The 18428-nt window shown below is 42.8% G+C and overlaps 2 protein-coding genes and 2 non-coding genes across 10 annotated transcripts; 1 reads left to right on the forward strand and 3 right to left on the reverse strand.

The window, feature by feature from the left end:
- Positions 1–44: 44 nt before the first annotated feature.
- LOC103989083 (uncharacterized) lies at positions 45–16924 on the reverse strand. Of its 7 annotated transcripts, none has more exons than XM_065154049.1 (9): positions 16808–16924; positions 16538–16588; positions 14854–15052; positions 8958–9057; positions 8753–8873; positions 8125–8246; positions 7885–8006; positions 5761–5920; positions 390–704 (listed from the first exon to the last, which is right to left on the reverse strand). In XM_065154049.1, the coding sequence occupies exons 3-9, from the start codon at positions 14933–14935 to the stop codon at positions 596–598; spliced, it is 816 nt and encodes a 271-aa protein (XP_065010121.1). In that variant the 5' UTR covers positions 14936–15052; positions 16538–16588; positions 16808–16924; the 3' UTR covers positions 390–595. The 7 variants fall into 7 exon arrangements, with proteins under 7 accessions (XP_065010119.1, XP_065010121.1, XP_065010120.1 ...); XM_065154048.1 differs by having other exon boundaries at positions 16495–16588; XM_065154052.1 differs by having other exon boundaries at positions 16562–16588; positions 16808–16894.
- LOC135639982 (aldehyde oxidase GLOX-like) lies at positions 11009–12975 on the forward strand. Its single transcript, XM_065154044.1, has one exon. The coding sequence runs from the start codon at positions 11252–11254 to the stop codon at positions 12932–12934; it is 1683 nt and encodes a 560-aa protein (XP_065010116.1). The 5' UTR covers positions 11009–11251; the 3' UTR covers positions 12935–12975.
- Positions 16028–16148, reverse strand: LOC135641890 (small nucleolar RNA snoR86). Its single transcript, XR_010497828.1, has one exon. It is a non-coding gene; the product is annotated as a small nucleolar RNA snoR86 (small nucleolar RNA).
- On the reverse strand, positions 16259–16379 carry LOC135641889 (small nucleolar RNA snoR86). The gene has a single exon (XR_010497827.1). It is a non-coding gene; the product is annotated as a small nucleolar RNA snoR86 (small nucleolar RNA).
- Positions 16925–18428: the final 1504 nt, after the last annotated feature.

Below are 18428 nucleotides of genomic sequence, written 5' to 3' on the forward strand. Positions count from 1 at the left end.
CTTGTATTCTGCATGCATAAAGCAAATTTGATATTCCAGAGCACCTGCTTTTCTTGTGGTCTGAATTGCAAATGAAGTAGCTTAACACAATCACCCTGTGGTATCCAAGATGCATGAGCAGAAGTCAGTTGAGTCATATGTTTCTGCCTCACTCTGAAAAAAGAAAAAAAAAATCCAAACAAGTAATTTCGGCAAGCTTAATCTGGAGACCTATTAGACAAAAACTCTTTATCAAACATGGTAAAAATGTCTGAATAGTTTGAACTTTAACATCAATCAACGTTACAATATTCTGACATTAGGAACTGTTGTACGATAGGGTAAACAACTGTACAAGATCAACTATGTCAGTGACAGGTGACACAGAAGCTTGTGGCAAGTTATTTGGGTGACATAATAATACATGTTCCAGGGGCATAACATGTATAAACCAGCTTTCTGTACTGTATACATATTGAGTACATTACAACAAATACAACACAATGTTGTCCCAACTATTTGAGGATACATATGAATACGCTCAATGGGGGATTTCACATAACAAAATGGAAAACACTTTGTCTAAGACTGTCAATGACTAGACATATTTTTACCATTAGACCGTCGTTGAAACTTCGGAGTACTCGCATTCCAATCTTTCAGCCTTTAACCCATTTTCTTTTATCCTGATCCAATAGATCTTCCATTTCTGAAGCAAACTCCTCCTGCATCATATAAAGAGCATGAGATGACAAAAAGAAATAAAAAAGAAATCAACTATCTATTTTTAAAGTCCAAAGAAAGAACAGTGCTACAGTAACACTGCATCATATAGTGCTACAGTAGCACTATACTGTAGCAACTGTAAAAATAAGAAAGAAATCAACTATATTGTAGCACTTGTAGCACTATACTGTAGCACTGTTAAGTATGAAAAAAAAATATATAAAATTATTCGGTACACCAGGGTGTACCGCTCTGTCACGGACAAACTTCTCAACAAGATGTTGGATGTAATGCTTATGTGTGTCCGTGTCTTTTGGCATGTTCATGCCCTGTACAGAATGTAAAGGGGCGGCCGAAGGCTTATAAGTCCCCTTTTAGTTGGGTGGTAGCCTCTTTAGGCTTGTAAATAAAGGTTGTGTCATGTGGACACGTGCGAGTGCTTTTCGGTCTGTAATGGACCATTTTACCCTTTGTTGTGCCACTGTTCAGAGCTTGTAAAGTCTGTTTGTAATTTGCATTGTCTATGAAGTGTTTTTCGGACATGTTTGCTTGTGGATTCCGTTTGAGGCGTTCTCTCTAACCCGTTCTCTCTTTTGATGGTCCTAAGGGACAATGGGAGGCTTCGGGGAGGCTGACCTTTGCGGACGGACACGCAAGGGTGCCGCACGACTTAGACAAAACCAGCTAAGTCCGTGTCATATGGTATCAGAGCGGGACAAGCACTCATAGAAACACTTAGCATGCAAACGTGGGGGACCTAGCGGGGCTGCGTTGAGGGCAGTCAGCACACGCGCGATCGTTTGGGGGAAAACGGGCATGGAGATGTAGGGAAAAGAGTCGCTCAGAGGAGCGGGCATCTGAGATTGGCATTCAGAGGAATGGCCAACCCTTCGCGCAAGAGGCACCACGAGAACAGGCAAGCTTGGAAGAATTTGGAGCGCACAAAGGTTGGGATGGCTGAGTTTGAGCTACGGCTCAACGTTGACAACTATACTTGATGGTGCTCTAGGCAAGCGAGGCGCTTGGCAAGAATGAGACCATGCAAGGTGGAAAGAGTTGCTCAACGACCAAAAGAGTTATGCAAAGCTCACAGAGGTGAGGGGAATTGCTAACTCGAAGATTTTGGTACTCATGCATGGGCTTGTATGCGGACGACGGAATGTTCGTGGCCATCCCAAGGCGGCCGAGACTCGGCACCATGGAGCATTGAAACTTTCTCTTCGGCATGTGAAGGATACGTCCGTAGGCGGCTGAAGTGTGCAATGAGTTCAGCATGTTGCTAGACCTTGAGGGGTGCAGTGGGGGCTGTATTGACGGGGAGTCGCAATCTAGCAAGTGCGTTTGCAGGAGGCAGAACAATGCACAGTTTGTTTAGCAGATCGGAGTAGTCCAAGGGGATGGTGGTCTCCGAAACGAAGAGAGATGTTGCTCCAACGGGATAGTTATCCAGGAGGGATAAGTCTCAGCACTCCAGAGGGAGAATCATATGAGACGGACTTCACATGTTGAGGAAGAGTACCTCACAAACAACAACTCCACGAAGCTCAATGGACCGAGCAAGCAGCGAGGAGTTGCCGCATGATCTCGCTCGAGAGAATGCATTGGTGGATGCATTGCGAGATCAAGTGGGGGAGCAACACAATTGAAGGCACACTTGGAGTCGATATGAGATCGGACTCAAGGGAGGGCTGACCCGTGGAATGGTGGGCACGAGGGCCACCATCGACTCAATGCGAAAACGAGGAGCGGAGCAACTTAGGTGTAACTTGGCGAAGTACCCAAGCCGCATGAAGGGAGCCAGCAGAGAAGTTGGAACATGGAGCAGAGGCACAGTGCTTTCCTTAGACAGAGGTCAAGGACATGAACTCTTGCAGAGGCAAGAGCAGGATCATGTTGTTCCATGGGTCCTTCATTCTGACGGAGCGGACTCATCTTGCATGGTGCCAAAGACGAAGGGAGCTTCGGGGCACATGCACCTTATCTCGGAGGAGCATTTGAGGGAGGAACTAAGGCGACTCAATTTGCGGAGGCGAAGTTGGGTTCAGAAGGCCTTAGCACGGGGCAAGAGGACGCAGAGGCGGGTACTCTTGAAGAATATGCCATAGTGTTGCCATTCGAGTTGCTATGAAGGAAGCGGTGCGCAGTGGAGATTGTGCTGGTAGGGGCAGAGGCCCAGGATCCAGACAATGGTGCATCAATTGCAGCGAAGTCGGGGGACTTCGGGAGCTACTAGGCGACGGACTGTCCTAGAGCGGTGCTTCATCTAGGTGTGGCCCAAGAGTGGGTGGATGAAGGTCGATTGCCAAAGGAGCGAACAAAATCGAAGGTGGATGAGACCCTGCGATGTATTGGCAGAGGCCACACATGGAGGGTTCACAATTCGAGTTTATTCCACAAGGATCAGAATGCAATGGAGATGTCACCAGGAGGCGACATGGTGCAGCGGATCGTGGTGGAACAGTTCGTGGCAATGCGATACACACGATAGTGGGTCCCGTGAGGGATGAGATCATATGGAGGTATGATCGGGAGCTACTGGGAGCTCCGCTTTGGTGAACAACACGACGGCAAGAAGGGCTATGGATTCAAGGAGTGAAGGCCATGGTACCGCAGAGGCGGGTCTTCCGGGCGTGCACCGAATTTTGCATCGGATGAAAACCTTGGTCATCAGCATATGGGGGCTGGGTTCCACCAAGGGAAAAGTTCGTATGCAAGTACCAGGGAGTCCCATGGGAGGGACTTGATCATGCAGAGGTATGATCGAAGCAGCTGGAGAGTTGGACTGCTCCAGAGCTCATATTCGCTTAAGGGAGCCCGGCAAGTCAGAGGACAAGGCCGAGTAAGCGAACGTTGCTACCAAGGAAGCTATGGAGAACAGAATCGGTGCAAACCCTACAATGCGATGGCAGAGGCCATGCATGGGAGTTGCAGTCTGTCTTTCCATCGACCAAACAGACTGCTTGGAGAACACGGAGGTGTTGGAGCAGGGGGTCGAAAGGGGCGAGGAAGCGACGATGAGTCCAGAGGGACTTAGCTACCCAAAGTCAAGCAATCAGTTAGAATGGAGGTGGACTCAGAGGAGTGCCACGGAGACATCTCTACTGATCGTGAAGAAAAGGGATTCAGATGCGAGGCGACGGATAGTAGGGCCATGGGCATGGCAGCGCCATGGTACCGCAGAGGCGGGACTTCCGTCAAAGTCATTGATCCCTTGCTCTCACGGAGGGAGAGCGTTTGGTCGTGAAAGGGGCCGAGGAGGTGGAGTATGCAGAGGCAATCTCCAAGTACCGAGACAAGGCTGAAGGGCAGAGGCCAAGAAACTTCGTAAGACCGGTGTCAACAAGTTTCTCATCAAGATAGCCGTAAGTGAAGGACTTCGGGTCATGCAAGAGTGCACGACCAAGGAACGAAGCAAGCAGTACGCGGTGCTGTACCTTTGCTACTCAGTGGAGTAGGCGGCAGGGTTGATGGAGAAGACGGTACAATCCCAGAGGCGACCTCATCTATTAGAGAATTACTCCAAGTTGGGGTGGAAACTTCCTGCATTCCAGAAGTTCAATGGCTTTGAGAAGGTGAATCACAGTATCTAACTCAACGCAAGGAGTGCAAACACTTCAAGTGCTTCAGAAGTGTGAGCAAAGAGCAGGCGAAGGCCAGTAACCAGCTCGATGCATGAAGTACAACCTCGAGGAGGCGGGCGAAGTCAAGTAACCTTTGCCTTCTCAACTCTTAAGAGAATGGGCGAAACCGAGTACCCCAGTTCTCTTATCTATCCAGCAGAGGAGCTCTGCACAAGTTCAAAGACCCTTCGAAGATAATGGAAGACAATAGTTGTCAAATCCTCACCAACGGTGATCAGTGCTACTGAGAGTAGATTGTCCGCTTCATTTCCCAACGAAATGCCAATCGAAAGCGGAAGTGATGCGAACCTACTTGGATGTGACAACTAACTGAAAGAAGAGTCAATGGGCAGATTTTGTGGAGGAAGGACCCAAAAACTTCAGAAGTTTGCGAGACGATGCTCGTTAAAGCTCCAACAAGCATCCACCCAGTTCAAGCAGCATGTGGGAATTTTGAGAGACTGGCGCAGTAAAGATGGTCTTTTCCTTCATCTGGGAGATCCGCAGGAATCAACAAGGATCAACACAACTCAGCCAACCCCACACCACAGTCAGAGTTATTGGTGAGTTGAAGCAGCATGGCGGATCAAAGTTCGACTACTCAAAAACAGCAGCGGAGAGCAGCTGGGAGCCAGGAGGCGCATTGCAGCTGGAGCAGAAGATTGAAGACTCAGCAAAGGCGAAGAGTTGCAGTGTTCACAAAGGCTTCGACGAGGACGTCGAAGGGATAAGTGGGGGAGAATGTCACGGACAAACTTCTCAACAAGATGTTGGATGTAATGCTTATGTGTGTCCGTGTCTTTTGGCATGTTCATGCCCTGTACAGAATGTAAAGGGGCGGCCGAAGGCTTATAAGTCCCCTTTTAGTTGGGTGGTAGCCTCTTTAGGCTTGTAAATAAAGGTTGTGTCATGTGGACACGTGCGAGAGCTTTTCGGTCTGTAATGGACCATTTTACCCTTTGTTGTGCCACTGTTCAGAGCTTGTAAAGTCTGTTTGTAATTTGCATTGTCTATGAAGTGTTTTTCGGACATGTTTGCTTGTGGATCCCGTTTGAGGCGTTCTCTCTAACCCGTTCTCTCTTTTGATGGTCCTAAGGGACAATGGGAGGCTTCGGGGAGGCTGACCTTTGCGGACGGACACGCAAGGGTGCCGCACGACTTAGGCAAAACCAGCTAAGTCCGTGTCAGCTCGGTACTCCCTGATGTACCGCTCGATACTCCCTGATGTACTGTCCGGTACACTGGTACCGTACCGTACCAAGCCCGGGTTGAAACACCGGTACGGTATGGTACGACGAACCTTGTTCTGAATAGCCTAAACTCTCGATAATGACAAACACTGATTGAAGCAATCAAGAACAATGGGCACTTCAGAAAATAAACAGTATTACACTTTTCATCATCACAACTACAATGATTGGCAGAAAATTTGTACCTCTCAGGCTCAATGTCTCTTTTTGCAAGCATGAGTGTCAAGAAAACTGGAACCATTGCCGCAAAAAGATGCTTAAGAGTATGCCCACTGACAATGTGATTTGTCCATTTGTAAATCTGTTTATCTTCAGCTTCTTCTACTTTAGCCAAGAGATAAAATCCTGCATTTTTAACAGTCAATATTGTTCTTTTTCAGAGTAAAAGAAAATCATATTGCCAAGATATGATTGGTAATTATAATTAGCTGCTTGCTCTACAAAACTCATCTTTATGATTTTAAACCAACAATCCATTAAGAAAAAGAACCTCCATTCAAAATATGTGTTTATAAATTTAGTGCTAACTCATGAAAATTTATTTGGAGGCTTCTGTGCTTTGCAATCAAAATAATTCCAAAACTTGCCAAAAGTTAGAAGCATGAGATGAATAAGTCAACTTAGATGTTCTACAAAGAACGATTGTAAAATTTATTTTTCATGTCAAATTACTGATTCATCAAATGGGATGAAGACAGGAGCAAAGCCCTGCAATACTGACATTCTATCATATTGTAAATAACAAATGATGAACCCAAGACCATAAAAAAGGTAATTTCCCCATGAAATTCTTCTATTTTAATAGATCAAATAGATTCTCAACCGATAGGATCGAATCATAGAAAAGCATAATCGGTATCATCATAGAAGATACAGAGCCAAATACTACAAAGAAAGAATTGGATCTTGACATGTGATCAAATTCAAATAGATGCAAGCTGAAAGTAAAGGTGAAACACGGACTAAGGGTATCTAGAGATTAATCATCAGGATCTTACTATCCCTTCTTGGAATTGCAATCTGTCTCATTCTCTTAATTCAGTGTATTTTTGCATCTTAACCATCTGTGGTTGAGATACAACAGAATGCCAAAATTGGGAGTTGGATCTCATTAAGATCAATAGGTTTTGGAGTTCATTCTCATTTACATCATTCAGTTTTGCATACAAAATCAATAAACATAATTATACATTTTTTACTTGAGCTCAAAGCTACAGAAGCACTAAACAAGAAGAAAAAAATCAATGAGTGTATAGCTTTTGGACTTCACAACCATTACCATTGACCTAATAAGATGAATAGTTAATTTGCAAGACTACATTATGTTACGAATGCAGTAGAGAACTTACATGATCCAAAATCTCCCACAACCCATAAAGTAAGCCGACTAATCTAATACAAAATGTCCCACAACCTAAAAGGTAAGCCAACTAATCCAAAACCTATCATTCAGGAACATAACCAGATGGTGCATCACAGATATCCACACCTGTACCATGGTCTAAAACGATCCACATTACAATAGATATGATTTGACCATTGAACTCTTGTGAGGACAGAAAACAGTAACTAATCTACAGATAACAATGCTTGCCAGACAGATAGGAACATAACCAGATGGTGCATCACAGATATCCACACCTGTACCATGGTCTAAAACGATCCACATTACAATAGATATGATTTGACCATTGAACTCTTGTGAGGACAGAAAACAGTAACTAATCTACAGATAACAATGCTTGCCAGAAAGATAAAAAGTGGTGCAAGTAAAATGTGTGTGTGTGTGTGTGTGTGTGTGTGTGCACACACACACACACACAGAGAGAGAGAGAGAGGGGCACAAAAACAGAGAAAATAAATGGTTAAAAAAGAAACAAGAAAGCCTTGTGTGTGTGTGCGTGTGTGTGTGTGTGTGTGTGTACAGAGAGAGAGAGAGAGGCACAAAAACAGAGAAAATAAATGGTTAAAAAAGAAACAAGAAAGCCTTTCATTCTCACGGCCAAAATCAGCTGTGTTTTGTTTTGAGCACCAGCAAGTTACATCTTATAACTAAATTTTAAAAAAATCAAGAATAACTATGACTATCTAATTATATAGGATAGATAAACTTCAGAAAGGTTGTTCATGTGTCTCATGAATTTTGTTTATGACATAAGAACCTTTAAAGCAGCTGGTACACCAAAATATAAAAGATGTATCCTGTAAAGTAACCAAACAAAGGTAAAAAAAACTAAAACAGCTCACTTGAACCATCGAGAAAAAAGGAAAAATCATATTGTGACTAGGTGTAAAGCTAAAACACTGACCTGCTGCCCATAGCCAGTACGAAGAATGTGTATACATTGGTGGAATTAGTATAGCCATTAAAGGTATAATGATGCAAGGAAGGAACTGGATGAGTGCATAAGGGCGTAAATCATCGAAAAATCTGCATTTATCAAACAAAGTTTAATGAAGATGGATGATATTGTTGTGAACTAACTATTGCACAAAGCACAGAAACAAAAGGGAACAAAGGAAAGAAACAAGAAAAATCGCATGCTTGCCTCCAATACAAGATGGTAAGTATACCCGCAATAACAAGGGGTGCAATTGATGTTGTTCCAGTCTTTTCATCAACCCTCTCAATGATGAAGATTGCCATAATAGATGTAAATGCTACAGTCATCTGAGCAAATGAAAAGATGTGACTTTTAATAGTAATGACTAGCTCAAAACATCGAAGTGTAGACTATGCAAAACACAAGAGGAACTAATTGCATACAGTAAGCTTACAAAACATGATATTTTTGCAATAAAAATATGACTACCAATATGACATTCTAAAAAGCATAACAATAATATCAAACAGATGTGCCGATAAAAAAGAAGACTAAATAAGACAAATCTGACAAATTTTTGAAAAATTATGTGTTCACACAGGTTTCAGTCCTTGATGGAAGGTAAGTGAGCTAAGAAACTTATAAAGCTAACTCTAGCTAGATTGCATATCAAATACAGATAGTTGATCTTCCAAAAGAAAAGGCTTAACCTCATCAATTTCAACAACGAGTGAGACTCATCCATGGGAAGAACAAGCAATTAATTGAGATTGTTTATACTAGAATATTGCACTAGCTTATATGAGCAAACAATAAAAAAATACATAAAAATGAACAGATAGAAATAACCAACAGGTAGCCGATCCCAAACAAGCCGAGCATCGTTTGGCTTGAGGTGGTAATAGGAAGAACCAAATGCAACAGCAGTCACACCAAGAAAGAAAATTGACCAACCCCAAATTTCACCTTGCAATCTGTATGAAGAAAAAAGGAAGATGTTCATTGAAAAGCAATCCATTTCTACACAACTGTTCACAGATCAAGCATCACAACATCACCTTAACCTAAAATAGTTTCTATAGAAGCAGAGTGTAAGCCCGACAACGCCAACGAAGAGAAAAGGAATATTTGAAATCACATTTAGTGTATTAGGTATACCTGCAAAAGAATATATGCAATATTAAGCATCAATTCTCCAATGAAACATGGAAATAAAGGTTACAAACTTTACAATCGCACTACAAAAGTGAAGATTACATACCAAACTGGAAGCATGGGACAATATGATAAGATAAACAAACACTGATTTCAATATACAACTCAATGAGTTCTAAATCACTAAGATTTACGAAAGCAATGTGAGAAATGTTTTTTACACTGATCATCAAACACCTGGCTCAGACACCAATCCATACAGCTATAGTTAAGTATAAATTATCCAATGAAACATGGAGAAAAAGTTTACAAACTTTATAATCACACTACAAAAGTAAAGATTATATATAAAACTGGAACCACAGGGACAATATGATAAGATAAACAAAAACCGGCTTTAATATGCAACTCAATGGATTCTAAATCACTAAAATGTCTAAAGCAATTAGAGAAATGTTTTTTACACTCCTTGTCAAACACCTGGCTGAGACACGTAATCCATACAGTGCAGTCAAATTGCCTTCTGAACAAGCATCCCATCCTTTTTATGTGATCAAAAGACATTCCAAACATCATCGACCAATCATGGCTGTCTGTGATGTTATCAAATAATTCTTTGTTAAATTTGTGAGTATTACAAGTGAGATTTGGAAGTACTTATCAAGCAATAAAAAGTAAAGTATGCATGTAAAACTAGCCCTACTTGGTTTCCCCTCATTAATCTTTATTCCTTTCTTGAACATTCTTTCAAAATTGACTCTTTCATATAGAACTTCTCTTCATGCTCAGCTAAAGTTGTTGTACAATGTGTCAAAGAAAAGGAAATAACAAATCCTACTAGACGAACATACTAAAAGTTGTTAGAACCTAATATAAATTCAGCCCTTCCCTAAAAGCTTAGGCATAAAAATACTCATCATAGTATCAAAGCAGGACAAGAGTACAAAACATGTATATGCTCCTCTAATTCATCTGATGGTTAATCAAATCAGTATTTGTGCAATTTCTTTCCCCCTATTTGGCTTGCACAATGTCCTTAGGTATTGTTCATGTGTCAAGCTTACACGTGAGAGGGAACATTAGACTCAATAAATATATTGGGCCCTTTCTTATTAGCCTAAGTTGCTATTTATCTACATTATAGCAAATTTTACTCTCCTACACACTTAAACTTAAATAACAAGACAGATCTCATCCGAATAAGACATAGGTTGAATCAATTTTTCCTTATCAACCAAATAATACCCATCAAAATTTGACTTGCGTTGCCTAAGCGTTATCTAGACCACCTGTAAATCCAGACGCCGTGCTTAAAGCAATTATATATGAAACACTCATGAGCCAAAATAATCGAAATAAAGCAGTCAGATGCAACATTTTATCGTAAAAATTGCTTCCTCGGCAACAAGATAAGAATTCATCTAGTGAACAAATGAAAACAAGAATACTAGTAGTTCGAAATCCCAGTACTAGAAAAGATTTCAATATGCAGAAGAGCACGAAACCCTCCTGAATTGCGACAAAAACATCGAATCAAACAGGAATGGAAACCCTAAGACGGATACGGCGTTCACCGAGGAACAACGCGCGTTGGTCGGCGAAATTGTGGTACTCCTCCGATTGCGGGATCGCCGGGGTGACGACCATCAACACGACGAAGATCAGGACGGCCGCTCCCCAAGCGCACAATTGCTTCCCCCTCTCCATAGGCTCGTCCTTCTCCGTCTCGCTGCGCTGGGACGACTTCGACTACCGCGTAGGCCTAATTGTCCCCGCTGGAACGGTCACTAATGGGTCAAGTATAAGACAAAAATGGGACTTGAGGAAACTTATATCATCCGTACGATTACGGGTGAAATAACATCAGATTAGATTCAACTTAGACTGAGATCGGCTGACACCGAAAAGCACTCCCCGTCACGCCCGCCCCCGCCCCGACATCCCTAGCGTGACATCCCCTTAGGCGATATAACGGATCGGATTGAATCCGTTACCGGATCCAAATCCTGGAATCCGCAATCCAAACGGATCCCTTGTGATGTTGTTATCGTTGGGGTAATTGGACAGCAACACGAAGGACTTCGCTTACGTATGTCGCACTCACGAAGATAGCAACACCAATCTAAAAGAGATCTTCTTCTTCGTTACGATGTCAAAACCATAAGCCCGTAGAGAAACCCAAGAAACCGAGTCCACCATGATGACCCCGAGTGCAAGAACAACAAGAACAAGAAACACCACCATCGCCACCTCCTCCTCCTCCTTTGTTCTACCTTTGCTTCTCGTTCTTGTCGGGGTTTCGACGGTAAGAACTGCGGCACCTGTTAAAGGAAGAGGGGAATGGCGACTTCTCCGCGCGAGCATCGGCATCTCCGCGATGCACATGCAGCTCCTCCCCGACGACACGGTGGTGATCTTTGACCGCACCGATTTTGGCCGCTCCAACATCTCCCTTCCCGGCGGCAGATGCCGCTTCGACTCTTACGACCTCGCCCTTACCACTGACTGCACCGCCCACTCTGTCCTCCTCCTCCTCCCCTCCGCAGCCGTCCGCCCCCTCAGTCTCCTCACCGACACCTGGTGCTCCTCTGGCGCCCTCCTTCCCAATGGCTCCCTCCTCCAGACTGGCGGCTTCAACGACGGCGACCGTGTCATCCGCCTTTTCTCCCCGTCGCGTGGCGGCCGCTCCGACTGGGTGGAACGGCCCTTCTATCTCAGCGTCCGCAGATGGTACGCGTCCAACCAGCTCCTACCAGACGGCCGCGTCATCATCCTCGGCGGCCGCCGCCAGTTCTCCTACGAGTTCTTCCCCCGAGAGTTAGCCGGCAGCAGAACAGTCTTTCAGTTCCCGTTCTTGATGGACACTTGGAACCGCGAGACCGAGAACAACCTGTACCCGTTCCTCCACCTCCTCCCGGACGGGACCCTCTTCGTTTTCGCCAACGACCGTGCCGTCGTCCTTGACGCAATCCGCCATCGCGTTCTTCGACGCCTACCGCCCGTCCCTGGCGGCCCACGCAGCTACCCAAGCTCTGGCTCCTCCGTCCTCCTGCCCCTCCGCCCCGGCGCCGCCCCCGAGGTCCTCGTCTGCGGTGGCACACCGTGGGGATCCTACCAGGCCGCACTCAACGGCACCTTCCTTCCGGCACTCCGCACGTGCGCCCGTATCAAGCCGGCCGACTCGGACCCCGCCTGGTCCTTAGAGGATATGCCCCTCCCGCGCGTCATGGGCGACATGCTCCTCCTCCCCACCTGCGACGTCCTCATCGTCAACGGCGCCGCCGCCGGCACCGCCGGGTGGGAGCTAGCGCGCAACCCCGTGACAAGACCGGTCCTCTACCACCCGGACCGACCTGCAGGGAGACGATTCGCGGTACTGAAACGTTCGCGGATCCCGCGGATGTACCACTCGACGGCGATCCTGGACACGTACGGGCGGGTGCTCGTCGGGGGGAGCAACCCGCAGGCGCACTACGCCTTCGCCAACGTGATGTACCCGACAGAGCTGAGCCTTGAGGCATTCCACCCACCGTACCTGGCGGCCCGGACTCGTCCGCGCGTGGCGGCTGCGCCGCGGGAAGTGGGCTACGGCGAGAGGGTAGCGCTGAGGTTCGAGGCGGCGGGGCACTACGGAGCGTGGGAGGAGTTGGTGGTAGAGGTGGTAGCGGTGGCGCCGGCGTTCGCGACGCACGCAGTGGGGATGAACCAGCGAGCGGTGGTGCTGGAGGCATCGCGGGCGGTCTGGGCGTGGGGGAACTTCGGGTACGTGGCCGAGGTGGTGGCGCCGCCTTCGCCGAAGGTGGCGCCGCCCGGGTACTACCTCTGGTTCGTGGTGCATGCCGGGGTGCCGAGTAACGGCGTTTGGGTCAGAATCCGGTAGTCCAATCTTTTCTTGTTTGCTGCGTTGAGTTCGGAGAGCCCAAACTACAGAATCAATTGAAAAACCTTCTTTTAATACTTTCGAAAAATATTAAAAATGTAGAGATCATATTTTGGAAACTGAGATTGGGTAGAGATATCAATTTTTTTTTTTTTTGAGTTGAAATGTCATAAAAATTCGAGGAGGACGAGCGGCACCTCAGAACACATTAATAATAAACAGATTAGATGCACCTCGGGTTGTGTAGTTCAACATCTCACAAAGCAGGATTGTCCAATGCAAGACTTTGCAGATAAATCAGAAGAGAACTCGTCCATCCAACAATGTTCTGGAGTCAGAAGAAACGTAGGAATAATAGTGGCTAACAAAATGTTCCGGTAGCAGTGGACATGGATAGTTCCACAGAGTCCATGCTTAGCATCTCTTTCAAGATCTTAATTGTCCTACGGGATGCATTAATTTTGAGCCAAAACTGTAGAATTATGGGTGCATCAAAGACAGAAATTACCGGAGCTGTAACTATTAAAGGCAAAGGAGCAAATTGTCTCCACATTTTTACGGAAAGGAAGAAACAAACCATCTAATATTTAAGTTGGTCCAGAAAGATAAAAGGAAAAGAAAAGATGCAGGCATGATAACACAATTGATCAAACTCCATGTTTTAACATTTAAGTTGGTCCAGAAAGATAAAAGGAAAAGAAAAGATGCAGGCATGATAACACAATTGATCGAACTCCATGTTTTAACATGCTGCTGATTACTAGTATAGCTTCATACACAGACAAAAAAGTCATAAACCATTGCCAGATGATGGACCCAACATTTTTCTGCTGGAACTATTCATGTATCAGTGGTAAAGAGATCTAAGCTCAAATCACACTAGAAGTGAAGAGCCAAAATGAGCATGTTTTAAGATAGTGATATTTAAAGATCAGAGTTAAAGCTCCAACAGTCAATGATTATTAGCATGGTTAACGATGCTTTTTTAGTTCACTGTTGAACATCTGATGCAATATCCAATTGGTAGATGCTCATGCTCTAGAACTCATTGGTTGATCTTAGCTCTTCCAAAGAAGAGCAGCCCATATGATGACCCATTTTCATAAGTTCCTCTCTTGCTAGTAATTCAAGTTATACTATAATGAAAAGTTTCTCTTGCATTGCTTCACTTTATCTCTAATTTTCAAAATAAATATGATGTAAAAAAAAATTTTGCATGTTACTTTGATATTGTAGGATCTGCCTCTTATGAAGGCCTAAGAACATGTTACTTTGAATTACTAATGAGGTGGAAACTAATTTGGAGCATGTTACTTTGATATTGTAGGATCTGCCTCTTATGAAGGCCTAAGAACAATGTATACAAGGGAACTTTACAATATGCATCAAACACCTACAGTTTAAATCTTGCAATTTAATCCAACAGCTACCTTGAGAAATCAAACGTTCTAGTTAGATGGTTACCCCAATGGTATTAAACTTCTTGTTAGTTAACTTAATACAAACTAAGAGATATAATGCACCAAATTAGTTTCCACCTCAATAGTAATTCTTTTATTATTACAACTAAAATCTGGAATTGAACCAAGTTTCAGTGACCACATTCCAAATGAAATCAATTTTACATCTCGACACCTACAGCATCGAGGAAGATTATAATATTAAAATAAATTTAATATAAGCAAATAATCTGAATCAACGCTATTTGTTACTAACATGCCTTGTATGATCAGGACTTTTGGAGGATTTGTTCCATTCTCATAATGGGTTATTTATACAACCAAGAGGAGAACCTCATTTCTGCAATAGATCTTGTAATCTGCCCCTTGTCTAAACTCTTCCCATGTACAAGTTTATCTTGGAAGGTTGCTTTATAATTGCATGAATTCAAACTAAAACCAAGAGATGAAGATTTGTACCTAGCTGAAGTTTATGTAGTCTCTCAAGAAAGTTCTCCTCCTCCCTAATTTTTTGCATCTCTAAGAACTTGGTACTCATCATTAGCAAGCTATTGTTCAGGTGGCAGTTGATAGTGAAATCTCATCAAATCTTCCATTTGAACCTTCTCAATTTTGGGCGGTCTCCTTTAGCCATCAAGCCTATTGTTTATTTCCACATCTGCACATAACAAAAAGTCACCATAAATATAGACAAAAAAATAACTTCCAATTACAGGTTTCGAGTGAGGCCCAAAGTCATTACAAAGATATCAGAACCAGACTAATCACGTGAGATTCAGAGGCATTGCAAATTCCTATTTTTCCAATGAACATAGAATGATTTTAGTGTTCACTGGAATTACTAAGTATGAGAAAATGGCATTGTCCGCCACTATATCCTCAAAAAGGATGTAAAAACTCAGAAGGGAGATGTTAAGAACTAAGTTTGATGGACACATCAGATATTTGTGGAAAAAGGATCAAAATAGTAAGTTCTGTCTATTACTTTGAACCTAGGTCACTGATAGCCACCACTTTCTGATGGATAATGAGTTGGCTAATCATGACAAGGATGCTCATGATGTAAGCACTGTGTGAGCAAGAATTATGAAAAATAAACTAGAAAAAAAGGCAGAAGCAATAGATGGCATAGGAAGACATCTCCAGGATGAACAGCACTTGTGACTAAAAAAGTACCTACACCAATTAGACTAAAAAATATAACATGGTCCAGAATGTTGCCGCTCAATCAAAGCCTATCCAAACAACAGAGTTCAAGAGGCTTAGAGAACTACATTCTTATTTTTGCAGCAGGTTTGCTGTACCGCCCAGAGTCAATATTGTACGGATGGTACATATCGGTCCGAGTCGCCATCGAGACAGCTCACCCGAGTCCCCTTCGGCATGCCCCAGCATACCATATGTCGGTACACTGGTACAGACCGATATGTATCATGTCAACAAATCTCCAAGATGGACCTGGTATCCGAAATGGCCAACAATCATCCAAAGTTCACCATTTGAATCAGATGTCTTTGACCTGCAAGTTGGCTTCTTGACTTTCAAAACAAAGCATAGAAACAAAAAGATCATATGCAGAAACCTCCACAATGGTACCTACACCAATTACTCTAACAAATCTAACATGGAGTAGAATGTCACAGCTTACTCAAAGCCTATCCAAACAAAAGAGTTTTAAGAGGCACAGAGAACTGCATTCTTGTTTTTGCCAACAGTCATCCAAAGTTCACCGTCAAAATTAGATGACTTTGACCCGCAAATTAGCTTAACTTTCAAAGCGAAGGATATAAACAAAAAGAAAATATGAAGAAACCTCCAAAATGGTACCCACACCAATCACTCTAACAAATCTAACATGGAGTAGAATGTGGCAGCTTACTCAAAGCCTATCCAAACAAAAGAGCTTTAAGAGGCATAGAGAACTGCATCCTTATTGTTGCCAACAATCATCCAAAGTTCACCATCTAAATTAGATGACTTTGACCTGCAAGTTGGCTTCATATTTTTTTCCAAGAAAAGAATAGAAACAGAAAGAAAAATAAAGGCCGCACAAGAGTTAAATATGTAAGTCCTAAAACCATGAAGTTTAAATTAAAGTACATTTTCAACAAGATTGACCATGGCTTCTCAATCACATATTTACTTGTTAATCAATAGGGTCCTCAACCTGCATCATCAGCCGCTTCTCTGCAACCTGCAGCACCAGTTTAATTAGGGGGATCATTCGCAGCACGAAGTAATGATCATTCTAAATAAAATCTAATTAATGCGTAAATGTAGAAGAGCAGATTCAACCCAAAAAGGTCGGAGACCAAATTTACCACCGCAACCAAAAGGCGCCGCCTCCGAGACGACGAGATTCGAAGGAATCAACCTTGAAAAACACTACACCAACGGATTGATGAAGTCTTACATGTTTTCGTGGTGTAATTGAATCGGAGATCAGGATTTCTTGGAACGACGGCTTCCCTCCGCCCGGAGTGCAACGCTCGCATCTCATCCTCACCCTGCGCGATAAGTTGGGATTGCATAGGCTTGCTTGCTTACTGTGTCATATATAACGATGTAACTATATCATCTCATCCGTCCGTCTCCTTTCCCTCATCTTAAATCTGAGCCATCCACTTATGGGTGAGAGGAGCGAGGCGTGATGGACGGAGCTAAGATGAGGAAATTGATCATTGAGATGAGTGCAACCAGCGATCGAGGGACGATCCGAGACGATCGATAGTGATGGACGGACGGATGGACGTCATCAGTCGTTAGAAGGATCATTCAAGTATATAGTGGATTTTATGTTGGTGTTCTTAAGTCAACCAAATTAAACTATTTTGACGAGAATAATTCAAACCCTTATTTAACTCTTGCATGCTATGGTAGGTTAAATCATTAATCATCAAGTTAATAAAATAAAAATGAATAATCCTCTCCCATTCTCTTTCCCATTGATTTCAATAATCCATCATGTTGGATTAAATCGTAAGAAACACAAAAAAATTATTAGTCTTAAATCTTTTCCCCTAAACCTCCGAGAAAATTATAATGTTCGAACCTCATATTAAAATAACCTTTACGAGTTCTTTAACATTTCTCAATAAACTTTAACGATTCAAATTATCATAATTTTAATTTTTGATGAAATATGAGTGAGGATTTTGTTAGTGAATCCAATATTCGGAGGAAAAATTCGTACTTAAATCTATAGGACTCTGTGATAAGATAATGAAAGAACCGGTTCCTTTCTTATCTTAGTTTCTAACTAAATTAAATATATGATAACGTATTAGATTTGAGATCGGGATAAATTCATATTTATATTTTTTAATTAAAATTTAAATATTTATCTTTAACGAAGAAAAAGATATAAATGATTTAGAATTATTAAATCAAAAAATCAGTTTTTGATTGTAAGTGAAAGTGGATTCGGATCTAACTTGATCCTCTTTTTGACTAGAATTCAAGTCAAACTCTTTTAATTATCTAAATTCTGAAAAATTATGTTGTGTACTCTCGATGCTTAAGTCAATAAGCAAATCGAATAGGTCAAATATAATCTGAGTTTGTGTGTGTTAGGATATATATATATATATATATATATATATATATATATATATATATATATATATATATATATATATATATATATATATAGAACGTGGGTTCTCAAAACTAATACTTTTGGAACGTGTGGCACTGTTCTTGAGCATAACTATTGCTAGCCCGTACCATCCAAGGTATTATGTTCCGTCACGCGACGTAAATAGGCAACTAGTTAGCTAGAGAGGGTGGTGCTATGAGGTGTTAGCATGCCTGCCACATGTGGTCATTTGGCGTTGGGGTGCATAAGGTTTGAGCTTTGACCACATGGCATTGTGGTAATGCGGAGGTATGGCTTTGGCATGTCAGCCACATGATAATACTACGTCGGATGCATGGAGCCAAGGTACCGATCACCTAGAGCTGAGGTGTCTTTAACGTGGTGTCAATGCGTTAGCTAAGTGGTGACGACGTGTCAACCACATAGTAGTGAATGT

This window comes from Musa acuminata, chromosome BXJ3-6 (assembly GCF_036884655.1).
Source record: "Musa acuminata AAA Group cultivar baxijiao chromosome BXJ3-6, Cavendish_Baxijiao_AAA, whole genome shotgun sequence".
NCBI lineage: Eukaryota > Viridiplantae > Streptophyta > Magnoliopsida > Zingiberales > Musaceae > Musa > Musa acuminata.

Bases quoted from the DNA above. Each gene is read 5' to 3' on its own strand.
- LOC103989083 (XM_065154047.1), bottom strand. From the start codon at position 10,761: ATGGAGAGGGGGAAGCAATTGTGCGCTTGGGGAGCGGCCGTCCTGATC. The intron at 9,058-10,628 runs GTGAACGCCGTA...ATTCTTTTGCAG, and splicing joins CCAACGCGCGTTGTTCCTCG to GTATACCTAATACACTAAAT. The intron at 8,007-8,124 runs GCAAGCATGCGA...TGATAAATGCAG, and splicing joins CTTACCATCTTGTATTGGAG to ATTTTTCGATGATTTACGCC.
- LOC135639982 (XM_065154044.1), top strand. From the start codon at position 11,252: ATGATGACCCCGAGTGCAAGAACAACAAGAACAAGAAACACCACCATC.